The sequence below is a fragment of the Pangasianodon hypophthalmus genome, chromosome 15 (assembly GCF_027358585.1).
Source record: "Pangasianodon hypophthalmus isolate fPanHyp1 chromosome 15, fPanHyp1.pri, whole genome shotgun sequence".
Lineage (NCBI taxonomy): Eukaryota > Metazoa > Chordata > Actinopteri > Siluriformes > Pangasiidae > Pangasianodon > Pangasianodon hypophthalmus.
In genome coordinates this window covers 21,487,418-21,513,671 of record NC_069724.1, presented here as the reverse complement: position 1 = coordinate 21,513,671, position 26,254 = coordinate 21,487,418, and the positions used below count along the sequence as shown (strand labels likewise).

The 26,254-nt window shown below is 37.2% G+C and overlaps 1 protein-coding gene across 1 annotated transcript in view; it reads right to left on the bottom strand.

The window, feature by feature from the left end:
• dnai1.2 (dynein, axonemal, intermediate chain 1, paralog 2) overlaps window positions 1-26,137 on the bottom strand; it is a 30,837-nt gene extending 4,700 nt beyond the window's left edge. The window contains exons 1-19 of the mRNA XM_026928733.3: window positions 25,939-26,137; window positions 25,721-25,789; window positions 25,541-25,636; window positions 22,559-22,639; window positions 22,341-22,467; window positions 22,201-22,259; window positions 21,954-22,109; window positions 21,010-21,069; window positions 20,039-20,164; window positions 19,819-19,903; window positions 19,605-19,722; window positions 19,478-19,521; window positions 19,135-19,382; window positions 18,122-18,211; window positions 17,940-18,027; window positions 17,659-17,738; window positions 16,068-16,216; window positions 12,517-12,616; window positions 8,204-8,386 (exon numbers count right to left, since the gene is read on the bottom strand). Of these exons, the coding sequence (XP_026784534.2) occupies window positions 8,204-8,386; window positions 12,517-12,616; window positions 16,068-16,216; window positions 17,659-17,738; window positions 17,940-18,027; window positions 18,122-18,211; window positions 19,135-19,382; window positions 19,478-19,521; window positions 19,605-19,722; window positions 19,819-19,903; window positions 20,039-20,164; window positions 21,010-21,069; window positions 21,954-22,109; window positions 22,201-22,259; window positions 22,341-22,467; window positions 22,559-22,639; window positions 25,541-25,636; window positions 25,721-25,789; window positions 25,939-25,980 (2,001 nt within the window). The 5' untranslated portion in view covers window positions 25,981-26,137. The remainder of the gene's footprint in view (window positions 1-8,203; window positions 8,387-12,516; window positions 12,617-16,067; window positions 16,217-17,658; window positions 17,739-17,939; window positions 18,028-18,121; window positions 18,212-19,134; window positions 19,383-19,477; window positions 19,522-19,604; window positions 19,723-19,818; window positions 19,904-20,038; window positions 20,165-21,009; window positions 21,070-21,953; window positions 22,110-22,200; window positions 22,260-22,340; window positions 22,468-22,558; window positions 22,640-25,540; window positions 25,637-25,720; window positions 25,790-25,938) is intronic.
• Window positions 26,138-26,254: the final 117 nt, after the last annotated feature.

Genomic DNA, 26,254 nt, shown 5'->3' with positions numbered 1-26,254 from the left:
AATAAATGAACAATACTCTAGGGTCAAATGTTCTGAAGCCTTTCGTGTATCTTCATAGGTTTACTTTCATTACATTATCAGATATAGGTCTTTTCTTACAAAAGTAATAATAAGAAAGGAGGCTTTTACAAGTTTTACCTTTGACCGAAAACACATTTTACCATACAAGTCAATTCATCATGCACAAAGCATGGGCATAGACAGTAATTACGGCACGATTATGTGTGTAGCTCCTGAAGGTATGCAGCTCCTATTTAGTTCATTTCAATTACCAGTAAAATCATTGTTACTTAATCTTGCAATTTTTTTCAACTCTTACCTTCATAACTCCCAATCATAAGAATATCTTTCAACTCATTCAGCCTCTATACACAACACCATTGTCAAAGACAGCCATTTTGAGCAGGATGACAGACGTGTTCTACTGCTTTTAGCTTATTTAAGTGTGAAGTTGCTCAATAAAAACATAGCATTATCCCTAGTGTTAGCATCGGCAATGTACTGCCTGAATACTCCATTGTGATTGTGCCAGTAAAACAGTTGTTTCCTCCACCGATTCAGTTGCAGTATTTAAATCTTATCTTAAGCTTGCTCATGTAAATAACTGGAGCTGACACCTCAAGAACCTGACATCACCAGTTCTTGGCTTTAGATCAGCAGCATTTTGGTGCTATATCGTATACACTGACCCATCACATTCTGAGCAATTACAGTCCCATTAGGAAGAGGGGTGCTTATTCTGCTACTGCCTGGAAACCTATTAACCATAAAGATATTATTTTACAAATTATAGATGTATGTCCCTTTGTGGCCCATGCATCATTTTTCTGCACAATATGCAAAAGGTAATAATCTGGCTGATGAAGCTGCTAAATGAGCTGCTAGCATTTCCACTTCTGCTGATGAAGCTCCCCATTTTTCAAGGACAATCTCCTTCCGTTGATTACATTCTCTATTATTATTCTGCACAAACTCCAAGCTCTGTAGAAAACTGTAAATGGTTAGGAGCAATTCAGAATTCTGATGGGAATCGTTCCCAGAGCCTGCTGCACTGAATTAAATAGATTTTTACATCAGACTGGTCATCTGGGACTGTTCAGATCCAGTCATTTGATTTCTCATTTTATGTTGGTGGCAATCTCTAGATGCTGTATAACAAGTCCAAACTCATTCATTTTAAACACAAGTTGCCCTTAGGCCCATGGACACATATTTACACTGATTTTATAGAGCCGTTGCATGGTAGCAGTGTTGCCAGTGTCCCGTTTTTATGTCAAGTTGGGCTAGTTTCGGAAGAAGGTTGTGGGTGAAAAAACAAGTCCATAAGTGTAAATTTGTTTTAGCTTAAAGCTGCCATAATCTTGTTTTAAAGCAAATAATCATAATATTCAAGAATCACAAAGATTTTATAATAATGAAATCTAATCAGTTCCTGCAAACACTGGCTGTTGCAAACAAAGGAAAAGTGTAAGTGCAGACAGTGCATCTGTGATGTACAGAACCATTTCTGCTGTAGTGGGAACTATACAGATGTTACAGTGATTCAGATTGGAATGCTTTTTGCGTAGATAGGCTAGCTATTTGGTCACATCGTAAGAGCATGTTCAAACAGAGCATTGAGCCTAGGGATGGTTTTTCTATGCGTTTCTTCTGATTTACTGTCAGTCTAAATATAGAAGTAAATACTGCAAAGATTGGGAGAAGGAGAAGCTGATTATCAGAAATGTGTGCACACCACGGTGACCTTGTTTTCCTTGCAAAGACTGAGAAACACACGGAAAATGCAGATCCCTTTCGGGCTAGTTTAGGAGCTTTTTGGTGATGTAGTTTGGCTGGAAATTTTGCTGACACCTGGCAACCCTGCATGACAGTGGTACCCATCTTTTCATGTTGACTTGAGTTTGTTGTGCTTCTGCAGACAAGACTGATTCTGTTGATCAGTTCCTGAGGAAAAGGGTGGATCAGGGGTGGAAAAAATCATAAATTCAAATCTAGCCCACCGGGAAAGTAAAAGCACCTAACATATGGTACATGGAGTACAAATGTACTAACATGTGGCAAACTAGTTAGCATTAATCCACAGAAGTGATACAAATGAGCATCGTCAAGCATATCATGTTTGACAAATGGACCAATAGGTGTTAAATGAATTCTTTCTTCCTGATTTGTCAACCACTTCATATGGGATTTCTAAGCTACCCACCCTCCATCCTCCATAAACTTCTGATTGATGACTAAAGTAGAAATCCTAACACTTTGTTTGCTTTGATTGCTGATGCCAAGAGCTCAACATGTCCTTGGTACCCTAACTAATTGAAGTGTTTATCTTGGTCCTCCCACTTGTTAGCTGTATGAGCTATTGCTCCCCACTTTTTCTTTGTGGCTTCTTCTATAAAAGAATAACATGCTGACTAATATGCTTCTCAAAGGCTCAGGGCATCATATATATTTAGATTGCTTAGTACGTACTGCTCATTTCCTTTGATCAGATAGAAATATGGCACTGCAGACCGAAAGTGATGCAGAATCTAGCTTTTAATGCCTGCAGTGGAAGCCAAAGATTGTAAATCAGAAAGAAGTACCAAAGTTTCATGCAGAACTTTTGCTATATCCCTGGTCTGTTTCTCTTGTTAAGAAAGCAGTGGATGTTTCAAACACTTCTTAATTGCTGTCATGTTCAGCATGCATTCAAAAAGTACTTAATGGCTTTTAAAAGCAGGGAAGAGATGAGATGGCCGGCAGAAGAAACAAGAGTCCAGACATCACAATTCAGTAGATGATGGAAATCAATAGTTTTGCAATAAGATAGCTGGCTGCAGCACCGTGTGGTCACGTGACCAGAGAAAGGACACTCCACAGATAATAGCCTGCTGAAAAGTAATACACTAAAGTGAGGGCATGGCACCTTGTGATTAATTCAATGTCTGACACTTTAAGCTGTGATTTATACCCCAGCACTGAAGAATACTCAAATAATTGGTCAGAAGGTGTTGATTAATTTCCCACAACAGCAGCTCTGACAGTAGAGCTGGCTACTCACCAGGCAAATCAGGGGTTTATATAAATGCACCTATAGTAGCAACTTACACAGGCACTTACATGATAGATGCTCCTCATATGCAGATTTAAAAACGTGTTTAATTGTTGATATGACACCACATGTTTGAAGGAGTCTCCCGTTTTAGGGCTTTGTAACAGAGCTAAAGCTGTAACTTTAGGTTTCCTGACATGGGAAAGTCTTCAGAATGAAGGCTGTTGTGCTTTGTAATTTCTTGGTAACATGACAAGCTGTTTTTTTTTAACTCCAAAAGAAAAAAGAGAGGCTGGTGAGGTAATGACTTTTTGTTTATAGCTGCTATAACATGCGAAAACAGGAATTAAATTGTTTCTTATGAGGTATGAGGTTCTTTAATGAATAACAGTAAATTGTAATTGTTGGCAAACCACTGTGGTACAAAAAGAAATAAAAACCTCAGCTGTTGCAGTTATTGGAAAACCTCAGGGTGGGAACAACATCACACCACTGCACACTGATTATTTTCCTACAGCATCATGCCTTTTAGCCTGTTTAGCCTCTGTTCTGTACAAGCTATTCTGCTACTACAATCTTGCTTTTTTGGGGATTCCATGTCTTCTTCATCAAGTGTCCTGAGATCTTATTTACAAAGACGTGCGTAGAATGATTATAAATGTGAACACACAGATTAAGGCTGAATGAGTAATGATATTTTTAACGTTATGGTGAGATACATTTCCACAATACACACATTGTACAGGGCTATGATACCAGCTCTGCTCACATTGTCTTTTGTATTTATTTGTTTATGCAGTTAGCTTGAAATTGTCTTGTTGAAACGACTTACACGACTAATATTTGACCCGTCTTTCACATTTATATCACATGCAGATGTGCTGTTTTGTACTGCTGCCTCTTCAACTGTTTGTGCGTTTGTAACTCATCTGTTATGTGTAAATGTAACCAGCACTAAAGTGACCTGTAGACTTGCGTGTGTCCACAGGGAATTCAAGCCATTTAAGTAGAACCACAGAATGTACAACAAAATACAAACAGCCAAGCACACAATTATTAACTATTAGATTAGAGTTCAGAAAAAAACCCCAGCAAGGACTGAGAATGTACCTGAGAGGGAAAAGCAGAGGCACATCTGTAGTCTGGAAATGCTTTGGTCTAAAATGAAATGAGGCGCTAAAATGACTCACAAAAATTATGTCATTAAAAAAAGTCTAATCATAAATGCACTTTCTGCATATTGATGAGGTCTGCAGCAGAGTGAGTACAGCCATGAGCAGAAATCTGGGAATAATCCAAGTTATTCCAATACTTTAATTAGTAATTAATGATATTAGAAATGGTATTGATAACACAGTTTTGAAATTTTAGCAAAAAAAAGACATTTTGTAGTACAATTTAGTTAAATTTACTTTAGATTCATTTGAATATGTTTATTCGATTTATTTTAATAAGAGGAAATTTAAATTTCAGTACAATCTTTTTGCTTCTTACTTCAAATTTAGGTTTTCACTTTGCTCCTTCTCTGATATACAACTACTGTGCAAAAGTCTTAGGTATACGCAAAGAAAGGCTTTAAGGTAAAGATGCCTTCAAAAATAATGAAATTAAATGTTTCTACATTAAAAAATACTATAAAGAGAAGTAAACAGTAATAAACTAAACAAAGCCAACATTTGGTCTGAAAACCCTTTTTTTCAGTAATCTCAGGTACAATTTGTGCAGTTTTTTAAGGAAACTACCTGGTAATTTTTACTGAACATGTTGGAGAATCTGTCACAGACTTTGACTGTAGCACTTGGTGCCTGTTCTTTTTTTTTTTTGCATACAAATCCCAGCAGCCTTCATTAAGATTTTTGTCTGAAAAGTGGGCTTCTATGTAATGAGTTGCTTTCTTTACTGACATACAAAAGTTTTTCAGTAATATTCAATTTTTTGTTTTAAAAGTAATTTATGGGAATATAAACTGTTTTTGTTCTTACTTAATAATGCAGAAGTCCTACAATAAATCTTTTAAAAACTGTACTAAAAATAGGGTGCCTAAGACTTTCGCACAGGACTGTTTGTGACTTTTACTGTCAGATTCTTTGGTTTTCCATTTATATATTACATTTACAGTATTTACACATTTCTTTTTAAATTTTACATTAATCATTGGTCACTCACTTTTATATATTACAGTGGTCACTGACTAAAAGTTTCCAAAAGGGAAAAAGAGAATGTGGACACTTTTCAGTTTGCGTATGAATAACCAATTTTCACGTCAGTTTCAGGTTTTACAAATCCTGATTTTTTCATCCTTATGATCAGATTTTATGATAAGATCAAGTCCATAGGACTGAGGATAAAATCTAATAATATAAACAAGATTTGAGTTTAGTATGAGCTTAGTTTTGGTTTTTTATAACAGTGAGCTGGAATGATAGGATTAATGTAGGCCTGGAGGGAAGCTTGGAGGATGTTCCTGCAGTACTGTGCACTAACACCGCTCACTGCTCAGTGTCGAGTCTGCTCTTTTTGTCACTGTCTCTAGGCTGTGAGCTACCCTGTGGCCCACACCGGGACCACATTGATCTAAAACACACAATCACACACACGCACACACCACAAGTGGTGTAATACACCAGCTTGGGAAACATAAAGGTCAGACTTGATCGAATTTGTAAAAGACTACCGCATGATGTAGACCCTTTTTTCTACTTTCTTAGCAGCTATGAGAGCAGTGTGTTGATTCATTTAGCAATCAATATAGAAAGTCTTTCACTAATCCATCTTTTCAGAGTAGAAAACACAATGCATAGAATTAAGACATGAAATTATAAAACGGGAGCTTCTGCTATGACACATCAGCACTAATAAAAGCTTATACCACAGAGCTGTCGAATTCTCCGATCTGATTCATTTCCTAGAACTGCAGCCCTGGGTGTAATTCAAATCACAGGTTTATATTAATGCGCTCGTTCTAATATGTTATCGTTTCTACAGTAACAGCTCATTCACAGAGTCTTGAATAACGCAAAACACTATTTAAATATAATGCTGTAATTTAACAAAAAAACACATAAAATGTGTTGGGAAGGTGAAGGTTTCTGTTAGGAAATGTTTCTGTAACATTTGTGGAAGGAGTCTCCAGTGTCAGTGTTTTGTAACACACGGGGTGAAAGCTGTAACTATAAGGAAAGTCTTTAAGACAGAGAGCTTTGTGGTTCCTTGGTGGCATATCAAGCTGTGTTTTTGTCTTAATCAACTTCAAGAAAGAGAAAAAGAGAGGCTGGTGAGGTGAAGAAAGGCTGAATGAGTGTATACAGCTGTTATAACTGGAACTAACTTGTTTCACAGACATTGTACAACATGAACCGTAACTATAAATGGATAAACTGTATGTGCCATGCTGTAATACATAAAAATTGTAATCGTCAAATTGCTGTGGTATAAGAGGAATAAAACACTTCATGTTGTGCTGTTATAGGAAAATAATCAAATTCGGTATGGCAACAGTAACTCCGCTTTGTGTCAGGCGGCATCATACCACTCTGTTACTGATTATTTTCCTATAACAGCACACCCCACTGTCTTTACACATTACCTTCAATCCTAGTAACTGCTGGTACATTAGGCAGAGTATCTAACAGCAGCTCCTTACCATGGTGCAACGTTGGCCTGTAACATTTACCACTACAGCTGCTGTAATATGCACAAACATTTCGAAAGTGAGAGCATTGGTGACCACACAGATTTGTGTATTTTGCAATAACAAAAGAAAACAATTAGCACATTTATTCAGTTTGGCAAACAGCCAGATGGCAGCGTGTCTCTAAAGCATATTGAGTGTGGTGGGGAATATGAGACAGATAGAGAGAGAGAGAGAGAGAGAGAGAGGAAGCTCGGAGATGATCATTATCTGCAGGGAGCAGCTCGGTCTATGTGACACTGTTATTTATCCCGCTCAGTGCAGGCTTAGGTCTTACTCATGATCACTGATTCACTCCAGACGAAAAACAAAAAAAACAAAAAACCCACAATCACTGGCATGAATAATGCAAATAAATGCATGAATACTGAGTAGCTTGATGTAGAGGAGAAGACGCTTGTTAATCGGGATTAAAATAGAGAACCAGCACAATTATTGCTGAATATGAACGATGGAGAGGAGAAAATAAGCAAATGAGCTGAGAGATGACCGTTGGCTCGAAAGGCCTCTGCACTGCAAAAGGCTTAAACTGCTGAACAGTTCAGCGAGCACAGTCAGAGCTTACAATACTGCTCTCATATGGAACAGAGCAGAATGTTAGAACATATAATACCACAGCACTGTTGAAGTCTCAAATCTGACTTGTTAGAAGGTGTTGATTAATTTTCTATAACAGCAGATCAGCTGACAGTAGCGCAGCTGCTATATTAATGTGCTTGTCCTAATGCATTATGGTTTCTTGTATGGGTTATAATAAATAAAGTTTAAAAAATGAGCTGTTATAAGTGTTGATATGGTGAAGGTATGATGGAATATACCTGTTATTTAACATTTAGGGAAGGAGTCTCCAGTGTCAGCACTTTGTAACAGGCAATAAGTTTTCTTTCCTGGCTCTCAGTAACGTGACAAGCTGCATTAACTTAAAGAGAGTTTCATGGACCTTCCACAACATTAATTGTAACTATAAATGGATAAAATGGATGACGCGTTGTAATTTAATTACTAAACAATGTAATTTGGCGAATTGCTGTAGTAGAGGAGTAAAACATTTCTGGATGTGCACAGTAAGAGTTAGTGCTGGAAACTATGCTGGAAGAAAATGGAATCAAGATCCAAAAGAAAAACTGAGAAGCAGCGATGACCGTTAGAGTTATACAATGATAAAATGAATTCATACTAGCCTAATTGAGCTGTGGTGATATACTTTAAATTACTTTTCTGCTCTCTGAAAGTCAGTAATAAATGTGAAATTTCCCACAGCAGGAGTGGCTCACATACACTGAATATGTTCCTATGAGCCTATATGAGGTACAAAATCAAAATCGTGTCTTGGCTTAATGACATTGAAACTAAAGCAAAGTGAAAATGGATATCAAGCCAGGAAACTATTAATATACTGACATAAATACATCACGAGTTAGTGCCTGAGGCTAGCAGCCAGGAGCTCCTGTGGGCATTTTGGGAAAGTGCAGCTTTTTTACCTTTGGCTTCGTGCGGAGGTTGGGCGAGAGCTTCAGGCTGGTGACGTAGCCTCGGTCATCTCCCACAATGATGATGGGGTACACGGGGTTAAACTCAATGTGAGTTAGCTTGGTCTTCTTAGACACCACGGCCTGCTGGCAGATGGCTTCATATTTGTTGATACTCAGGTCAAACACATGCACCTGTTAGATAGATGGAAAAGCAAGATTACAACTCTGGCTAATAAAGACAAAGTGAAATATTAAAGGAAAAAAACCTGAATAAATGAGTGGAGGCAAGTGTGCAGCATGATACAGTTTAGCAAATAGCATCCTGCTAAGCTCTGTGGTGTGTATATAAATGCTGAACAGGCCCAGTTGACCTCCATTTTGGAAGAAGATGGCCAGAGGAAAAGATGTAGGTAACTTTGAAAGAGGGATCATTACTGGAGTTCAACTGTTTCGATCAGAACAGTGACGAAAGTGACAACTCTATCAGTAAATACAGTTGGTCAAAAGTGCAGGTCAAAACTGACAATGATTTTTATAGGAGTCATTTTTCTGAAACATTTTCACGGTTTGGATTCATGTGTCCCCCTAGTTTGAAGTATCACTGCAAATCAATGCAAAGTACTGATCACCATAAGAATTGCGGTAGTGGTCTCTTCCAGGATAACCCCACCCCAATGCACAGGGCATGACAGCTCTCTGAATGGTTTTGATTAGGATAAAAATTATGTAAATCATATGATATGGCCTTCAGAGTCACCAGATCTCAGCTAAACTTCAATGAGAGATTTTGGACCAACATGTTGAGGTTGAGGAAATGTCAGAGCCAGTATTCATAGACCATGCTGACAGTGCTGGCATCTGGAATTTTTTCTTTTTTCTTTTCAGTTTTTTCCTAGTGTTTCCATGGGCATTATGGTAGAGTTCATATTTGATGGATGGATGGATGGATGGAAGACCCTTTGGCCATGCCCACTTTGGGTTTATTTTTCCACACAACAAATGTAGGTGTAGTAAAATTCCTGAATAGTACAAACGTTTTCAGAAAAACTCTGAAAACAGTTCAGAAAAGTCCTTGCTTTGTCCCAGAGTTGCAAGCAAATTATGTATGCAATTAATTGTGCAGCTCTAATTTACTGCTCCAGCAATTCGAGCAAGGTTGTTAAACACAAGTCCAGGAGGGTCACACACCTACAGAGATTTGTGTTTTCTCTTTTCTGAGAGAACAATTTCAGCGCAGAAATGCACTATTATTTAGCAGAGGAGTTTAATCAGGTGCATGAAATGAAGTAGAATGCTAAACTCTGCAGTCTGACACCATTGCATTAGAGCAAGCATCTCAAGCTCACAAACAAATAATGCAGTCTGTCTCCAGTCAAAAGCATCTCAGAACAATATCCTCACACACACACACACACACACACACACCTCATATCCAGTCAGAGACACCGCAGGCAGGACTGACGTTCAGTGCAGAGAATAGACAGAAAATAAGGTATATATAGAAATATATGAAGACTGCAATTGACAGTTTGAACATCTCAGTCTGAGAAGCAATGAATAAAGAGGCAGAATGAGAAAAAGAACTAGAAAGGGAATTAGAAGAGAGAAAAATGTGGCTAATTATGGTGATGATCTTTTTTCATGGCCATTAGGCCACCCACCTCAGCAAGACAGCCAGTGAAAGTCAGGGGACAGAGGCTGAGAGATTGCAGAAGTGCCTATGGTAAAGTATTAGTCAAGCATGGCTCATAGTTAGTCACAGAGCATTACCGAATGCACTTTATTCTAAGCAGCTGAGGCAGGGGCGCAGAAACACAAAAATACACACGTAAGGGCTGGAGAAGCCATCTGTAACTGTAGGAGGACCACTGAAAGCACACAGTCACATACTGACCAACAGCATGGCTCTGTGGTGGAGTCATGTAGCAGCTGAGTTTCAGCAATGGTGCTCTGAGAGTATAAACTAACTGAAGTACATAATGGCATTCTACAGGAACGGTCACTTTCAGGCTGTTGTGAGTATAGAAGCTGTGAAGGTGTCGGTAATGATTCAGTCTTTGTGCCCTGCGTGAAATGAATATACCACACAGTGGAATTTTCTAGCCTCCAGGAGAGGAGCAGAATTCTGGAGAGACGCCAGTCTTACTGAGACTCTGGCACTTACTACTTATTTCCACACTGTGACTTGCACGCTCATGCTGGCACACAATCCGACTGGCACTAAGAAAGACCCTAGAGCCAGGAACAGCTCCGTGATACAACACGCAACTCCAATCTAACAGAATGAAGCTCGAATTAACTAAAGCCAACTGGCACTGCTGGAAACAGTCAAAAACAAGAAACACTCACAGATGCACCATACAAAATGTCCTTCTTTAGTGCAGTATCCCATGAGGCGTATAACAAGAACATAGAACGCATTCATATAATGTAGCCTCTCTTAGACTGAACATCTGTGATGCACTATATGGCCACAAGTATGTGGACACCTGACCACCACACCTGTATGTGCTCGTTGAAAATCCTATTTCAGAACTATGAGCATTAATATGTAGTTGGTCCCCACTTTGCTACTTTAACAGCCTACACTCTTCTGGAAAGGCTTTCCACTAGCTTTTGCAGTGTGGCTGTGGGGATTTGTGCCCATTTAGCCACAAGGTCGGCCACTGATGTCAGGCAAAAAGGCTTGGTGTGCAGTCAGCTTTTAAATTCATGCCGAATGTGTTCACTGGGGCTGAGGTCAGGGCTCCGTGCAGAGCACTCGAGGTCTTCTTTTAAGGAAGCTTTTCTGTTGGCTTCCACACATTTTAAGTTGTTTTCATTTGAAAATTATTAAATTGAAAATTAAAGATGTGGCCGTTCATAGCTGCTATGATGTAACATAGCAACTAACTTGTTGTAACTTGTTGAGCTAACTCGAAAGCATTAAATGTAACTATAAATGGATAAATGTATGATGTGTCATTCTTTAATAAATAAAGAGTTGTAATGTTGGGAAATTGCCATGGTAGAAGAGGAACATGCTGTTATTGGAAAATAATCAACTTTGGGGTGGTAACAGTATATTCCTATAACACCAAACATATTAAATGTCTTGAAAGACTATTTTTTTCATTCACAGCTACTACAAACAGTACAGATTTTTTTGCATTACAAACTCAAGACCTGTGTCATCTAGACATCTGTTCCATCTTGTGTGACTCAGATATCCATTACACAAGAGGCCCAACAGTGATATTTATAAATAATACAGTAGCAGAAACATTTTGGTTCCTGCCATTTTTTATCACAAGCTCAAAAAGCTTAACAGTGCACACAGGTGACATGAGCAACTTGTCACCTTCTATTGTGTATGTACAGTGGAGCTGAAGGAACATGACATGTCTTCAGCATCTCTTCTGAGTCTAATAGTTAATGTCAGGCAGGTTAATGGCTGTCCCTGTACACTAACACAAACAGACATGGGTGCCTGAGTGTGTGTGTGATGTGCAGGTGATCGTGCAGCATTATGAAACACCAGGAGTGGAATCCCATCATGTAGCTGCTATGCTGTTTCATTAACACCTATTACACTCTTGTGTGTGTTTGTGTGTGTGCTTATCTTGCTGTGAGTAGTTTACACAAGCAATTACTCACAACTCTCAGCATCATTGTATTAGCATGACATCAGCATTGTTTTCACTGCCAGATACTTCAGGCTGAAGCTCAAGAGTGAGCAGAGATAATATTTACACTAAATATTACAATTAAACAATAATAAATGCGGCAAGAACAAGTTTTGACATGAGAAACATCACACCATGGTAATTTCTGACTGTTGCTGGTCTCTGACATACATAAACGAGTAAGAAATGAAACATATATATATATATATACTGTAAGTAAGGCTTATTATGTTTTATTTATTTGTTTAAATATTATGTATCTATTTTTAATCTATTTTAATTTTAAAAAACGATGTATTCTTGTTTGTTCGATTCTATGCCTGTTCATAACAATCTTTTTCCTGTAAATAAAATAATAACACGTAACCACGTAAGAGTTGACGGGTTGCGCATGATGTCACTTTTATGTTAATACAGGAAAATGGAAGCACAGTAAGCCTTGTGATTTTCACAGTGGATGAATATGATGTTATGATTTAACAGTACCACCAAGATGTATTAAGATGGATATAGAATGGTGGCAGTGTGACAGTCTGAACTGAAATTGAATCAAATTATGAGGTGTCTATGAGATTCCTGTTTCTAGTAGCAATGTCTGTTCGCATTGTGTAGTACAGGCAGACTGCCACATCTTAGATTCTGTCTGAAGCAGCTTACCTTTCCATCAATGGTGACAGCAGCGAACACAGTGGAGGAGTACGGAGACCAGGCCACATCACCCACAGCTGTGTTCAGGTCAAAGGTGAACATCGGGCTCCTGAGAAACACATGAGAGAAGCCTTATTTAATCTTACTCAGTGGAAAACTCTGAGTGTCTTGGAACAGCAGAGAGAACAGGTCGTTTCTTGCATCTGCTATCTGTATTGTATAGTGAAAAGATTCTAGGATTGTGAATCAAATCCAATTGCTTTTAAATGAGCAACATTCCTAACAAGAAACTCCTAGCAGGCAGAAAGAAAAAACAGAATTTTACCACCAAAAACCCTATTTATTTCTCAGATGTACACCAAGCAACAGTACGAAACAGGCGTAAGTTCCGTGTCATAATAATAATACTAATAATTATGCGCCTCAATTTTTTTACCTACGAGTCAGACCCTAGTCCCGCCTACTTGGTTTGTAATGGTTGACAAGACTGATGCGTGTGAATTCCCTGGTCACAGTTATCTATACTTTACCAAGATAAAGACGGAACAAAGCGAAAGTTAGAGCAACCAGAGGCAAATGTTTGTCTTTCTCGTCCCATGGTTTTTCCTTTTCAGTGAACTGGCTTTTCCACCAGGAGAATTTTTTTTCATGTTTTATACATCAAATTTTTCAGGTGGCTCCCATATCACCACAGCGAGGTGTCAAAAATTGTAAACGCTCCGCCTGTACAATAACTGTCAGTGATGCAAACTGCTGGGAATTGTTGAATATATCGTTCCGGCTTTAATTATATACGCAGAAGTGGCAGAGAGGTATTTGTTTAGTTGTTTAAAATGAATTTTGTTTCAGTAGGTAGTCTGATGTTTAGTCCCAGCTAAACCACACACACACAAACACATCAAATCAACTGCATCTTATATTCCTGGTGGCTCGGTGGTGCAGGGAGGGGTTGTCATGCTGAGCAGGCAGTAACAAGACTGCGTCATATCCTCACTCTCCCTCTTCATCACACAGAATCTTTCTCTTTCACTCTCTCTCATTCCATATTTGCCCATGTTCAGGCTTTGTATTAATATCTGTCTCAGGTGATGCAATCACATATGGACAGCCGAGAGGGACAGCTGGTCATGCTTAGTCTAGAATGCATCTCCGCTGATCTCGTTTCCTACCAAAAACAACCTGATGTCACTTCAAATACTAGCCAAGTACCAAAAGTCTATATTTCATGTGCTGTAATCATAAACACTGTCTTGTGCTCATCCCAGGATTCTTATTCGCAATGGGTCGCATTCAGAGTTGAGTTATTATTCAGGTATTCAGGCGTCAGATTTAATTATAAGCATGTTCTTACAGTTGCGCAGGATTTGTGCAAGGAGCAGTTTTAAGTCCCGAGCCACTGTCTGACAGTTTGATCATGTCTCACTGAAATTTAGATATAAGTTTTCGGCTGTAAATACACTCAAAGAAACTACGGAATGCCATTCAAGGCCAATACTGAACACATAAATATGCCACTATTAATTAACTAGTACTGGGAGCCAATATTTTTAAATTAAACCAAACTTTCAGTGATAATTACAACTAGGACTATTCATGCAGCAATATATTGACAATATACTATACTGCTATTTACTGTAAGTATATTTCAGCTTAATGCTTGCTATTCTTATTTTCTCATTCATAATTCATCATATTAGTCTTTTTTATTTTTAATTTATAAACGATCTCTTGATTTTATGTTACATCTTATTACATTTGACAGCAAGGTCCGCATTTTCTATCCCCAATTTGTGTCAGGCTAAGAATCCAGTGCTTGTTTATAAAGGCGGTGGTCTAGACAATCTACTTATACATCACTCTTAGTACTCTTCTACACCTGTATACTTTAATGATTTATAATCCCTCTCTCCAGTGTCACCCAGAAGACGATGGGTTCCCTTTTGAGTCTCTCAAAGTTTCTTTTTCATTTTCTCTCAGGGAGCTTTTCTTCACCACTATTGCCTCTGGCTTGCTCATTAGAGATCTAGATCAAGATTTCTCTAAAGCTGCTTTGTGACAATGCCTACTGTTAAAAAAAAGTGCTATACAACTGAACACAAATATAAGTCTTAAAGGGAGAAATAAAAACTAACAAAACTGTTGCTACTTGTTCTAGTGGCTAAGTGAATCTTCAAAAGTGAGATGGGTGTGTGTGTGTGTGCAGGTTTGCATTACGCCTCTAACAAAGAGTGGGTGAATTTATTTCACTTAATGTAGTCCTAAGTGGCTCCCCATTTCTCGGAACAACACTTCCACATTTTCACTAAAATCAGTGCAGGTTACTTTCAATAACTCATTCCAGTCAAAAATGCATGCCTACAAAATACTCATTAAATTATTTAGGATTGTTGTAGGGTGAGATGGCAGAGAGATGACCTCTATCTACTTCCTTCTTTACTGCACTAGAGCCCTCTGCTGGTGAACTTGGGTTGCACCAGTAAACATGTCTTAGAAACTACAGCCCAGAATAATGAGACTCCAGCATGCATAGTGTGCTTTGTCAAAATGACATAGTAATTATAATCATTACTCACCCAGGGGTCTCTCTTTGACAGACTGGGACTGGCTAAATGATTTGTCAAATCATTGTCTTGACAAGCTAATTATGTTTATTTTAATAACAACTGTAGGAGTTAAATGTGTTTAATTTACGCTTGCTATTTTTAAGGTAAAGATAATAGAGTTTGGAAGGTTTTGTATTCAGAGAGGCTATGAAATATTTCTTGCATTTTATCTCCATCACCTAGACTCGGAAGTATTTTAAACTTTACTTAATGTATACCACTTTCCAACTGGCCGGAAGATATTGATAACTATTCTATAACAGCAGCTCTGACAGTAGTCACATGTTTTTATATTAATGCGCTCATTCTAAAACATTACCGTTTTGATAGTAACAACTCATTCCCATAGAATAAGAGAATAAGAGTATAGAATAAGAGTAATAATAATAATGAATAATAACTGTAAACAAATCTAAAAACACAAAGATGTATAATCATTGTTATGATGAAACTTTATGTAAGGAAATATTATATTTAACATTTATGGAAGGAGTCTCTAGTGTCAGCACTTTGTAATGGTCACATTTTCAACCATGGGAAAGTCTTCAGGATTTTGTGCTTTCACATAACATGATAAGCTGCATATTTTTTTATTATTAATTAAAAAAAAAAACTTGTCTCACTGGCGTTCCACACTATTAAATGTAACTATAAACAGTTAAAAGTACAAAAGTACAATGTGTCATTATTTAGAAAATATTAAATGGTAATGGTTGACAAATTGCCGTGGTATAAGAGGAATAAAACACTTCGGAACGTTCGGAAAATAATCACCTTCAGGGTTGTAACAGAAACTCTGCTTTGCAGCAGAACACATCACACCACTGTGTCGTTTATTATTTTCCTATAACAGCATGCCCTGTTATGTTTTATGTTTTTCCTTACATAATGTAGTCTTTGGTTTAATGTTTCGGTATAATGTTGCTGTGATGCTCTGTAATATGAAGGCGTACATACGTGATAGTGTGGTCCCATATCTTGACAGTCCAATCCGAGCTACAAGAGATGAACACTTTTGGATGGAAGTGGTTCCACTTCACGGCATCGACAGACAGGCTGTGTGCAGTGTACGTCTCCAGGAACTGGCTAGAGTAGGATTTGGAGCACTGCAAATGAATACATGGAACCAGGCTTAGATATCAAACACTAACACTGAGTCTCACTCATCCCCTGGGAGAGATTGATATTTTGGACATAGACAAAGTGGCACTACATTAAGAGTGTTAATCAGTGCTACTGTAATGCTGTAATGTAATTCTGTCGTTTGGTTCCTGTTAGAAATGCAAAACAAAGATGCACTAAAATGCCCCAATACATAAAAAGCCTATAGCCCGAGCTCCTGCCGTTTCTCTGCGATAAAGAGGATTAGACCATTCCCGAAAGCGCTGCTCCACATTATCCTCACCAAACAGATAAGGCTCAGCTTGCTTTTTCAAATGCCACGGATTTATCACCTCTATCCGAGGGGCAACTCTATAGCTCCTTAAGGCTCTGCACAAAAACGTGAAAATACTGCATAACACAGACTTTATGTTTAGTGCGGGTGTAAACTGAGAAGTCGGCAAGACTCAGCCATCATAACACACGTAATATTATCAACTCGGGCCTACATAAGAAGGTAATGATGGTACCCGAGTCCTCTCAGCATCAATAAAGTGAGATGAGTAGAGAAGTTTTACGATTGTGTGACTTTTTTGCCAGGCACTAGGGACTCTAGTGTGTCCCTACAGCACAACAAGCTGCTCATATCTGCAGTAATGTGTGCAAAGTTCTGCAGTATTTACCTCATTCCAGTTTTGACTCACATGTATATTTCAGGTTACATTTTGCAGTAGTATGCTGCATATTATACTATAATGTAAATAAATGATGCAAGAGAAACTGGGTGTTTATGTGTCTTTGTATCTATATGAATATTTATATGAACAAGCTACCATACACACAAAAAAATAAGATTCCTACATTATAGCTAGTAAAATATATATATATGCTGAGCTTTGTCTAAGCATGTTGTCAAAAATATGCTAAAAAATATATTAATCTCAAAAGATACCAAATATACTTGGATCAGAAAATTGTGTTAGTATATTTATATCAATACACACCATAAAATAATCATATACTATTTCATAGAATGCACTTAATTGCAAATACATTTCTTGTATACTTTTGGACAGTGTGTTAAAAACAATTACTACAGTAATGCAACTAAGCACACTTTAACAATAATCATTTTGAAATGCATTTTTTAAAGAGAATTTTATAATATTTTATATAAATTATAAAATATATTTTGTTTACCTATAAATACTTAGGGGTAGTGTATTGAAACACTTCTGAACTTTTATTTAGATTTCATATTTTTGATCATTTGTTGTTGTACCAAGACAATCTTTAAATCAAATGCTATGTTTGTAATTTAAAACCTGTTAAAAATAGTTTGGGATTTTTCTGAATTATGTATTGTTAGTATGTAATAATCTGTTCATAAGTTAAAACCAATGGAGTATTCGTTTAATGATAAACTACAGAGACAGTTAATACTGACCTTGTGGATTTTGCCCTCTTCAGTGCCAACGAGGAAAAGGTAGTCGATCTCTTTATGGAAATCGAAAGACGTTCCGCCGGCTGGAATGGAAAAGAAGATAGCATTGAGGAGCTTCAGGATGTTGTGCAGGGAAAACAGATTGCAAACTCAAACATAACTGCCATGAGCATTCTTACTTTAATCTCCTGCATAGGACGCTCATGGCAGTTATGTGTAAGCTCATTCCAAGCTGAATGCTAAATTATTAATGATGTAATGAGTTGTTGGTGGCTGATGATTACCTATGTCAGGAATCTTCATGTCCTCTTGTCCTTCAGAAACAGCCCCTTCTACAGAGAGTTTTATGATATCTGTGAACAGCAGCTCATTCTGATAAACCAAAAGAATTGCTGTTATTAAATCACATAGAGCCCGAAAACAAAAAAAGTGTCTGTACCCAGTGTCTGATCTGTATTAAACACACCTTCACAAGAGTCCATGATACCACACGTCCATCAGAGGAGACTGAGAAGAAATTATGATTCTTGTCTATGTCGTCGTTCTGCCACTTTACCTGGTAGGATATCACAAGACAAAATGATTCTTTCAGGACATGACAGAATAAAATGTTCATTCAGTATAAACAGCACTCTTACCATAACATAAAGATTGAGCTATATCAATTATCACTACAGATCTGCCAAGGAAGTACAAATTCTATTATTATATCCAGTGTTGAGAATACATTTCAGTGAATTTAAATAAAACCCAACATGCATGATGCGAGTTACTGTTACCACCTCTCTGTTTTATTCCTCTTACACCACAGAAATTGACCAGGGATTACAATTTGTATTTATTAAAACCATGTAGTACTTTTAATCCTTTTATAGTTACATTAATGTTGTGGAACGTCCACGAAACAAGTTATTTCCTCTTATCACTTACATTATAGCAGGTCTTTATCTTTTTTTCTCTCTTTTTCTTTAAGTTAGTAAACAACAAAAAAACACCTTGTCATGTTATATAACCTTAAAACACAAAAGCTCAAAACTTAAAGTTGCGGTTTTACCTCTAAGTGCTGACACTGGAGACTCCTTCCAATAGTGTTAAATTAAACATCTCTAAGCTTCAATATATCAACTATTAAATGTTTTTATTTATTAAATAACAGCACTTTATAAATGTGTATATTACTCCGCTTAGATTATACGGAGCGTCACACAGGTGCCTGCGAATTGTTACTATGGAAACAATAACGCATTAGTACTAGCACATAAACCTGTGATTTGCTTTTCTGACCAATCAGGTTTGAGAATCGCACAACACTATGGTATAAATGGCAATAAAAAACAGTTTTTTCTTTATCTTCCTCCATGTTCTCTGTCTTGCTGTACATTTGGTGCATGCTGAAATCTTTTATGCATTTTGTGTCACTTCTGCTAATAGTCATGGTTCCTGCAACTGGTACTGAAACACTAATGTAGCGCCCCCTACCTGCCACACCGGGTCAGTGTGCTTGCCCGACTTGGCGGTGCTCTTATAAACAGGCTGAGGTCGGTGCTCCTTCAGATTATACACTGCAACGCTACCATCGTAGAAACCCACCACCACCAAGTAGGACAGCTCTTTGTGGATGTCCAGACACATGACCCCAGAATTAGTGTGGAAAATGTACTCTGGGTAGGTGGAGTTCTTCAGGGAGTAGAAGAGCAGCATGCCTCGACCCTGCTTAGTGAACTCATCTTGGAGGAAAAGGATAACAGAACAGTCCAAAATGGCATGTGGAAGGAATATTTAAGAACAAAATGTCTGTTTAAAACTCTGAAGGTGAACTCACATGACCCGAGTCCTACAGCAAACAGGTCTTTGTACTTCTGATTCCTGGATGGAAAGAGGAATTAAGTAACGGTTAATTTAGTTTAACAGTTTAATGGATGGAGTTTTGTTGTACAGTGCATACAGACCAGCAGAGTGCGGTTACTGAGAGATGTTTGGCTTTGTCATAATGGAACTTCCACAATGGCAGAAGCGTGCCCTCTAGTTCTCGGAACTCATCTGACGCATCCTCAAAGTATTTAAAATCTAAAATGGACAAAGTACAGAAGAAAAGCAGCGTGACACATTGTGGACACTTACATGACAGTTTTTAGTCAGCGTATTTCAATAAGGAATAATTACCCTGAGCGATGTCATCAAAGGTGTTCTGAGTCACCATGCGCTCGATAATCTTAGCCACCTTCGCCACTTTGGTAATATCATCACTCTGATTGATAAAGGAGATAATTGTGATGTGTTACCGTCAGCATCCTATTTACACAGCAGACAATATACTCATACTTTATGACATTAATGGCTGAAAGAATGCCTTTGATGAACGCAAATGACTCAAAGCTCCTACCTGACTCTCCACCCACACTGTCTTCTTCTTCTTCCCTTTGTCTTCCTCCTTCTTAGGGGTCTTCTGTTTCTCCTTACTCTTCTCCTGCTTCTGTAGCTCCTCCACATAGGCATCATAGATCACCCACTGCAAACACACACACAAAGCATTTGTATGTGTATAAGGTTCTTTTATTCCATTGTCAGAACGGGACTCATTTATAACGCTGGATACAAACAAATCTATTCGTAATTTGTTTTACGAATTTGAAAATTCTGTTAGTTTGAGAAAACGTTCATATCCTACGAGATACATGACAAACCTGAGCGATGTGGTTGATGTCCATGATCACCTGGGCACAGTGTAGATATCTCTTATTTCTCCGTTTTCATGCCGAACCGTTTTCTTTTAACTCGTTCTTAAGTCACACCTAATTCACCTACTTTACTGTAGACATGAGTAAAAATACCGTCCACTTCAACCTCTGAGAAATTTCTCTTTTTTTTCACCATTTTGTCCTTTGCACTTTCAGTTCTCTGGGACCTTTACGTTTATGGAGTTTTGTAGGCGTCACCAAATGCAAATGAGTTGTGGCGTGAACATGCTTTGCATTTTACGGGTAATTGGCATTCATCAACATGCACAGGTGAGCATGAAGAAAAAGAAGCTTTTGTAAATCTGGCAGAAATTTAAAAAAAAAAAAAACATTTCTACACAATGCTACTAAAAGAATGATACATTAAACCCAATATCATTAAAAGTATTTAAGGATTTAAGAGACTGAATGAATGGTTTACGCTATTAGTACTGAATAATGTTAAACATTTAAAAAGCCTGTTATGTGATAAATCCTATAACAGATATATCACTGTATTAACCTTAATCTCCATTGCAGACCCAGTGCAGACACAGTTATATCACTTTTCTTTACATATCTTCACAAAGCTATTAAACAGTTTAATTACAAAAGTCACAGATTCAGTCGCTCTTACCTGATTAACTGTATCGGAGAAGGTGGCACGAGGAGGAGGTTCAGTTTGGCAGGATCTGTCCTGCAGAAATATAAATCATCTGGTTTTTCATTTGGTTTCCAATGAATGTATGGTTTTTTCAGTCTGGTACACTGACACACCGATACAACGGAGATTAGAAACTGTATCATTATTATTATTATTATTATTATTATTATTATTATGGATGGCAGTGAATTATTTATTTCTCAAATTGTTTACTCAAATAAAAGTGCAGTTACTCATCTAAATAGATACTCAGGTAAAAACAAAGCATACTTTCAAATTCTTCACTCAATTAAAGCGGAATATCTTTGAAAACTCTTTAAAATTTATTAAAAGTATGAAAATAAAAGTATAAGAACCTCGAAAGTGTATCTTTCAACAAAAATCCATGGAACATGGGTTCGGGTGTTGATTTCTATAACAGCAGCTCTGACAGTAGTTTTGGTTATAAGGCAAATCACGGGTTTGCACTCGTTCTAGTACGTTATTGTTTATGGATAGTTACAGCTAATTCACTTGGACTTATGGAAGGATGGTATGGAAGGAGTCTCCAGTATCAGTGCTTTATAAAAATAAGTTTTCCTCCATGAGGCAGAGGACTTTGCACTTTGCAATTTCTCTGTAACATGACAAGCTAACAGGAAGTAGCTTGTTTCGTGGATATTCCACAACATTAAACGTAAATATAAATGAAAAAAAACGTAAAACATGTTGCTCTTTCATTTTAAACAATGTAATTGCTGGCAAAAGGTTGTGGTATCATTATGGTAAAATAATAATCTTTATGTCACATTACACCACCCCATCACTGATTATTTTCCTATAACAGCATGCCACCAAGTGTTTTATTCCTTACTTAAATGTATTGTAGTGGAACAAACAGTGCAGCTCTGTCCTGGATCGTCTAAGTCGACACTTACTCTCTGAGGGTTGTTGAACGTCTGGGATGCTCTTTCGCTGAAGTTGAACTGGTTGGTGATTTTGCGCTCTTTCTTCCCCACTTGGACGTCCGCGCTGTCCGGTCTTTCCTCTCCAGCGCCATCTTCTGCATCACCTGCATCCTCAACCCCATCTGCCTGCATAACGACACAGCTATTCAGCACTCCCTCAGCTCCATTTGACTTCATTACTTCTCCAACGTGCTGTTATGAGTATTGCTTTTATTACCGGAGTCTCCGGTTTGTCCTCGTTTTCTGCTACATTTTCTGTCTCTGTGGCTGTTTTTTCTGAAAGCAATTCAGTCAGTATTAATATAATATCATGATATGTTTATTCATTTTCACTCTGACAGATGGTAACCGTCCTACCCTCTGCGAAGCCTTGCCTAGCTCTTTGCCTTCGAGCCTCATCAGAATCCTTGTGCAGAAGGTTCCCCTCCAGCACAAAGTGAACAGCCAACTGATCCACGCTGCTGACCGGCTTATAGCAGCGCTCCTGAGGAACGCAGTGTGTTTAGTGGCATGGCCTATATGATATGTGTATAGTAAATAGCAATAACCGCGATGTAAACTTGGAAACACTTTACTTTGAAGCTGTATCTGACAATATTCTGTGGAGCATGTGGATTGCTTGCTGTCAGTATTCTTGTGAACTCCTCTTTCAGCTCCTAAGAGACAAAACAAAAAAGAAAAGTAGTTAATTAGCATGAAAGCTGAAGGAAAAGATAATTTGATCTTAGCAGACCTCAGCTTCAATTGCCAGGCAACAAAAAAAACAACAGAATTAGAGTTATTGTGTCAGCCAAGAGTGTGATTTTTTTCCTAGTCAATCAAACAACTCTAGAAACTTACATGCCTTCACAAATTATTAATTATTATACCACAATGCTTTTGAATTCTGTTGAATTCTTGATTCTAATTGGTCAGAAGGTGTTGACTGATTTTCTATAACAGCAGCTCTGACTGGAGTTCCAGCCTTTAATGCCTTTGTTCTAATACATATAAAAAATGGAAATAAAAAACTTTGTAATTGTTCATATGGTGAAGTTTTCTCTGACAAGACATTTATTTAGCATCTTTGGCTATCTGTTTATTATTTTTGGCTTATTAATTTCAAGAAAGAGAAAAAAAAGAGACAACTGTTTATAGCTGCTATAATGTAACAGCTAACAGGAGCTAATTTTTTCATGGATGTTCCACAGTAAAACTTTAAAGGATAAAAAGTACAATGTGACATTCTTTAATAATTTTTTTCAAAAACGGTTAGCATTAGCAAATTTCTGTGGTTTAAGAAGAATAAAACACTTCAGGTTGTGCTGTTTTTGGAAATGAATCATTGTTGAGGTGATTATTTTCCTATAACAGCATGCATTTAAATGCGAAGTTTTTAACAGTGTTTGGGAGCCTACACAAAATAGAAAATGATTACTAGATGGGTCCACATAAAAGTAATGCCACCCTTTGCAAGAATATGGTTAATTACTTTGTATTATTTATTTAATATTTTATTAAGCACCATCTTTTATTTTATTTCTTAATGTGCAATATGCATTTAAAAAACAGCCAGATAGACAACAAATCCATCAAACTCCATCCTGAACACCTACTCAGCTGTAAGAAAATTTCCATATTAACCAGATAAACATAAAAATGGCACTTTTGTGAAACGGCTTCACAGCCATGTCAAGATGTAATAATTTTTTTTGTTTGTTTGTTTTAGAATAACAAAGCAATCCTATTTCAGTAAGAGCACAGACCTCCATCAAACTCCTGTACTCCAAATAAGTGTTTCTGTGCCTCGTGATTACTTTGGACAAGGGTATGCCAAGTACCTAGGTTTAAAACTCAATAAAAAAATAATAAAAGTTTTATGATGTAACCTAAAATCGCAGTCTAAACTTTTACATTTTCAAAACTAGAGTCATGTAACATACTGATAAAATCTTCCAGGCATTACATTTCTGTTCTGCTCTTTCTCAGCAGGTGGTGCTACAGCACTTCATTCAGCTCTGGCTTGCTCATTAGGGATCTAAATCTACATCTGGGTTTCTGTAAAGCTGCTTTGTGGAAAAAGTGATAGACAAATACAATTTAATTTACTTCAAATGCCTCTGTGTCCAACTTACCTTCATATATATATATATATATATATACACACAAGATGGCTGATCATGACAGTATTTTACTGTATTTTACTGTAAAACAGTGGTGTGTTATTACCAATGAGAACAAATTAAACACACACACACACACTTTACAGATCTGTTTCATTTCTATGGTGATATAAGATCTTTTCAATTTTAATTTCTCTAACCTTAATCTGTACACTTTATATATATATATATATATATATATATATATATATATATATATATATATATATATATTTATATATATTTATATGTATGTATATATACACACATACAATTATATGCTGTAAGGAAGCAACCCGCCCATTAAAACTAACTTCTCTTTCCAAAGGATTGTCACTGTGTCTTCTACAAATACCTTATTTGAGCTAACTGGGTGGTGGAGAAGCACCCAAGCAAAAAGCAGCCACATGTGAAGAAGGATGATTTATAACATCACCTTTATAACAAGGTCACTAGCCCTGGTCAAACGGGAGTCCTTCAAAAGCTTTGTTTTCATAAGCACAAATGTATTTGTACAATGAAATTTTTAGTTTGCATGTTTCAAATAAAATAAGAAATAAAATAACTTTAAAAAATACAACATTAAAGTTAAAATATAAACAAAAAAAAGTTAAAATTAAAACAAAAAAGTTAAAATAATTTTTAAAAAAAAGTATTGGTAATCTTTACCAAAATACTACACAGAGACTGTACAGACTTGTGTGAGGTATTTGTGCAACACTGTGCAAGATATTTTGAAACATTAGAATAAGGTTAGAGGAGAATGGCCAAACTGGTTCAAGCTGACAGGAACGCTACATTAACTCGAAGAAGATAAGATAAGATAAGATAAGATAAGATAAGATAAGATAAGATAAACTTTATTGATCCCACAGTGGGGAAATTCACTTATCACTGCAGCTCACAGACAGTTAAAGTGCAGGTATTAAAGACTAACGATAGGAAGAAAGAAACGTTAATATGAGACAATATCAGCAAAAGTAAAAAAATAATAAATAAATTAATTTAATTAAATTAAATAATCACTTTTGTACGACCGTGTTGCACAGAAAAGCATCTCACAATGTTCCTAATAAAGTGGCCAGTGAGTGTATAAAAACTGTGGTTCAGACATTTTTAAAAAAATGAATCTTTGTTTTGCCTTTCTAATTCGTTTCAAGTTTTTTTTTTTAACCTTCAAAACCCTTTATTTCTTACATGAAAATGTTTTTTCAAACACATGAAATTTCCAGCCCACATCTGAGCGTGCTGTATGTTACAAAGTTTCCTCACCCACCTTTAAAGGCTTTTGGGTAGCAGAACCCTACAACACAGTGCTTCCCTATCAAGTCCAAATCGAACCCTTTTAGGAAGCTAAGAACTGTTGATTATCTAAGAAACCTTTAAGGAACCCTAAACCTCTAAGAGTGTTCTCACCTCCTCAGTTAGGTCCAGCTGGTCTGGAGGTTTAACCAGAGTCTTCCCCTGCGTCCACTCGTCTCCGTCTCCGGTCTCTGTTCCATCCTCGTCGTCCTGCACAGTGAAAAACACAGTGTGTTTATTTGACACCAGTGATGCACAGGAATGATCTGAATTATCTGGAGCTTTCACACTAACCTTCTTTTTGCTGGAGACTTTGGCTCCCTTTACAGCAGGTGCTTTTAACAGGGAGTGAGTGTTAGATCCCTGTGTGAGACATTAAACACATTAAGACATTAGACATTATTGATATTAGACATTAAGACCTCATTTAATCCATTGTGGTAATGAAATGACTGTTTTGTGAGAAGTTTCTCAGCTAACTAGCAAAGCTGGCTAAAGTTTTCTACAGTTACCTGTTTAGACCTCACTGCTCCAGGTTTCTGAGGCACTGGCATTTTCTTTCAGCTCCTTCTGCTGAATTCTCCTTCTTTAACTTGTTATTTAACTCGTTTTTCGACTTGTTTTTTTGTTAGTTATATCTCCTTAGCTTCTATTTGTAAATGTATCCCACACAGACGTACCCGTGCTGCTAGTTGCTAAGCGTTTGCGCGCTTTGGGTTGCCATGGAAACGAGGAAACGAAAGAACGCGCATGCGCATTCTCTTCTTTTTTGCTACAAGATGGCTGATCATGACAGTATTTTACTGTATTTTACTGTAAAACAGTGGT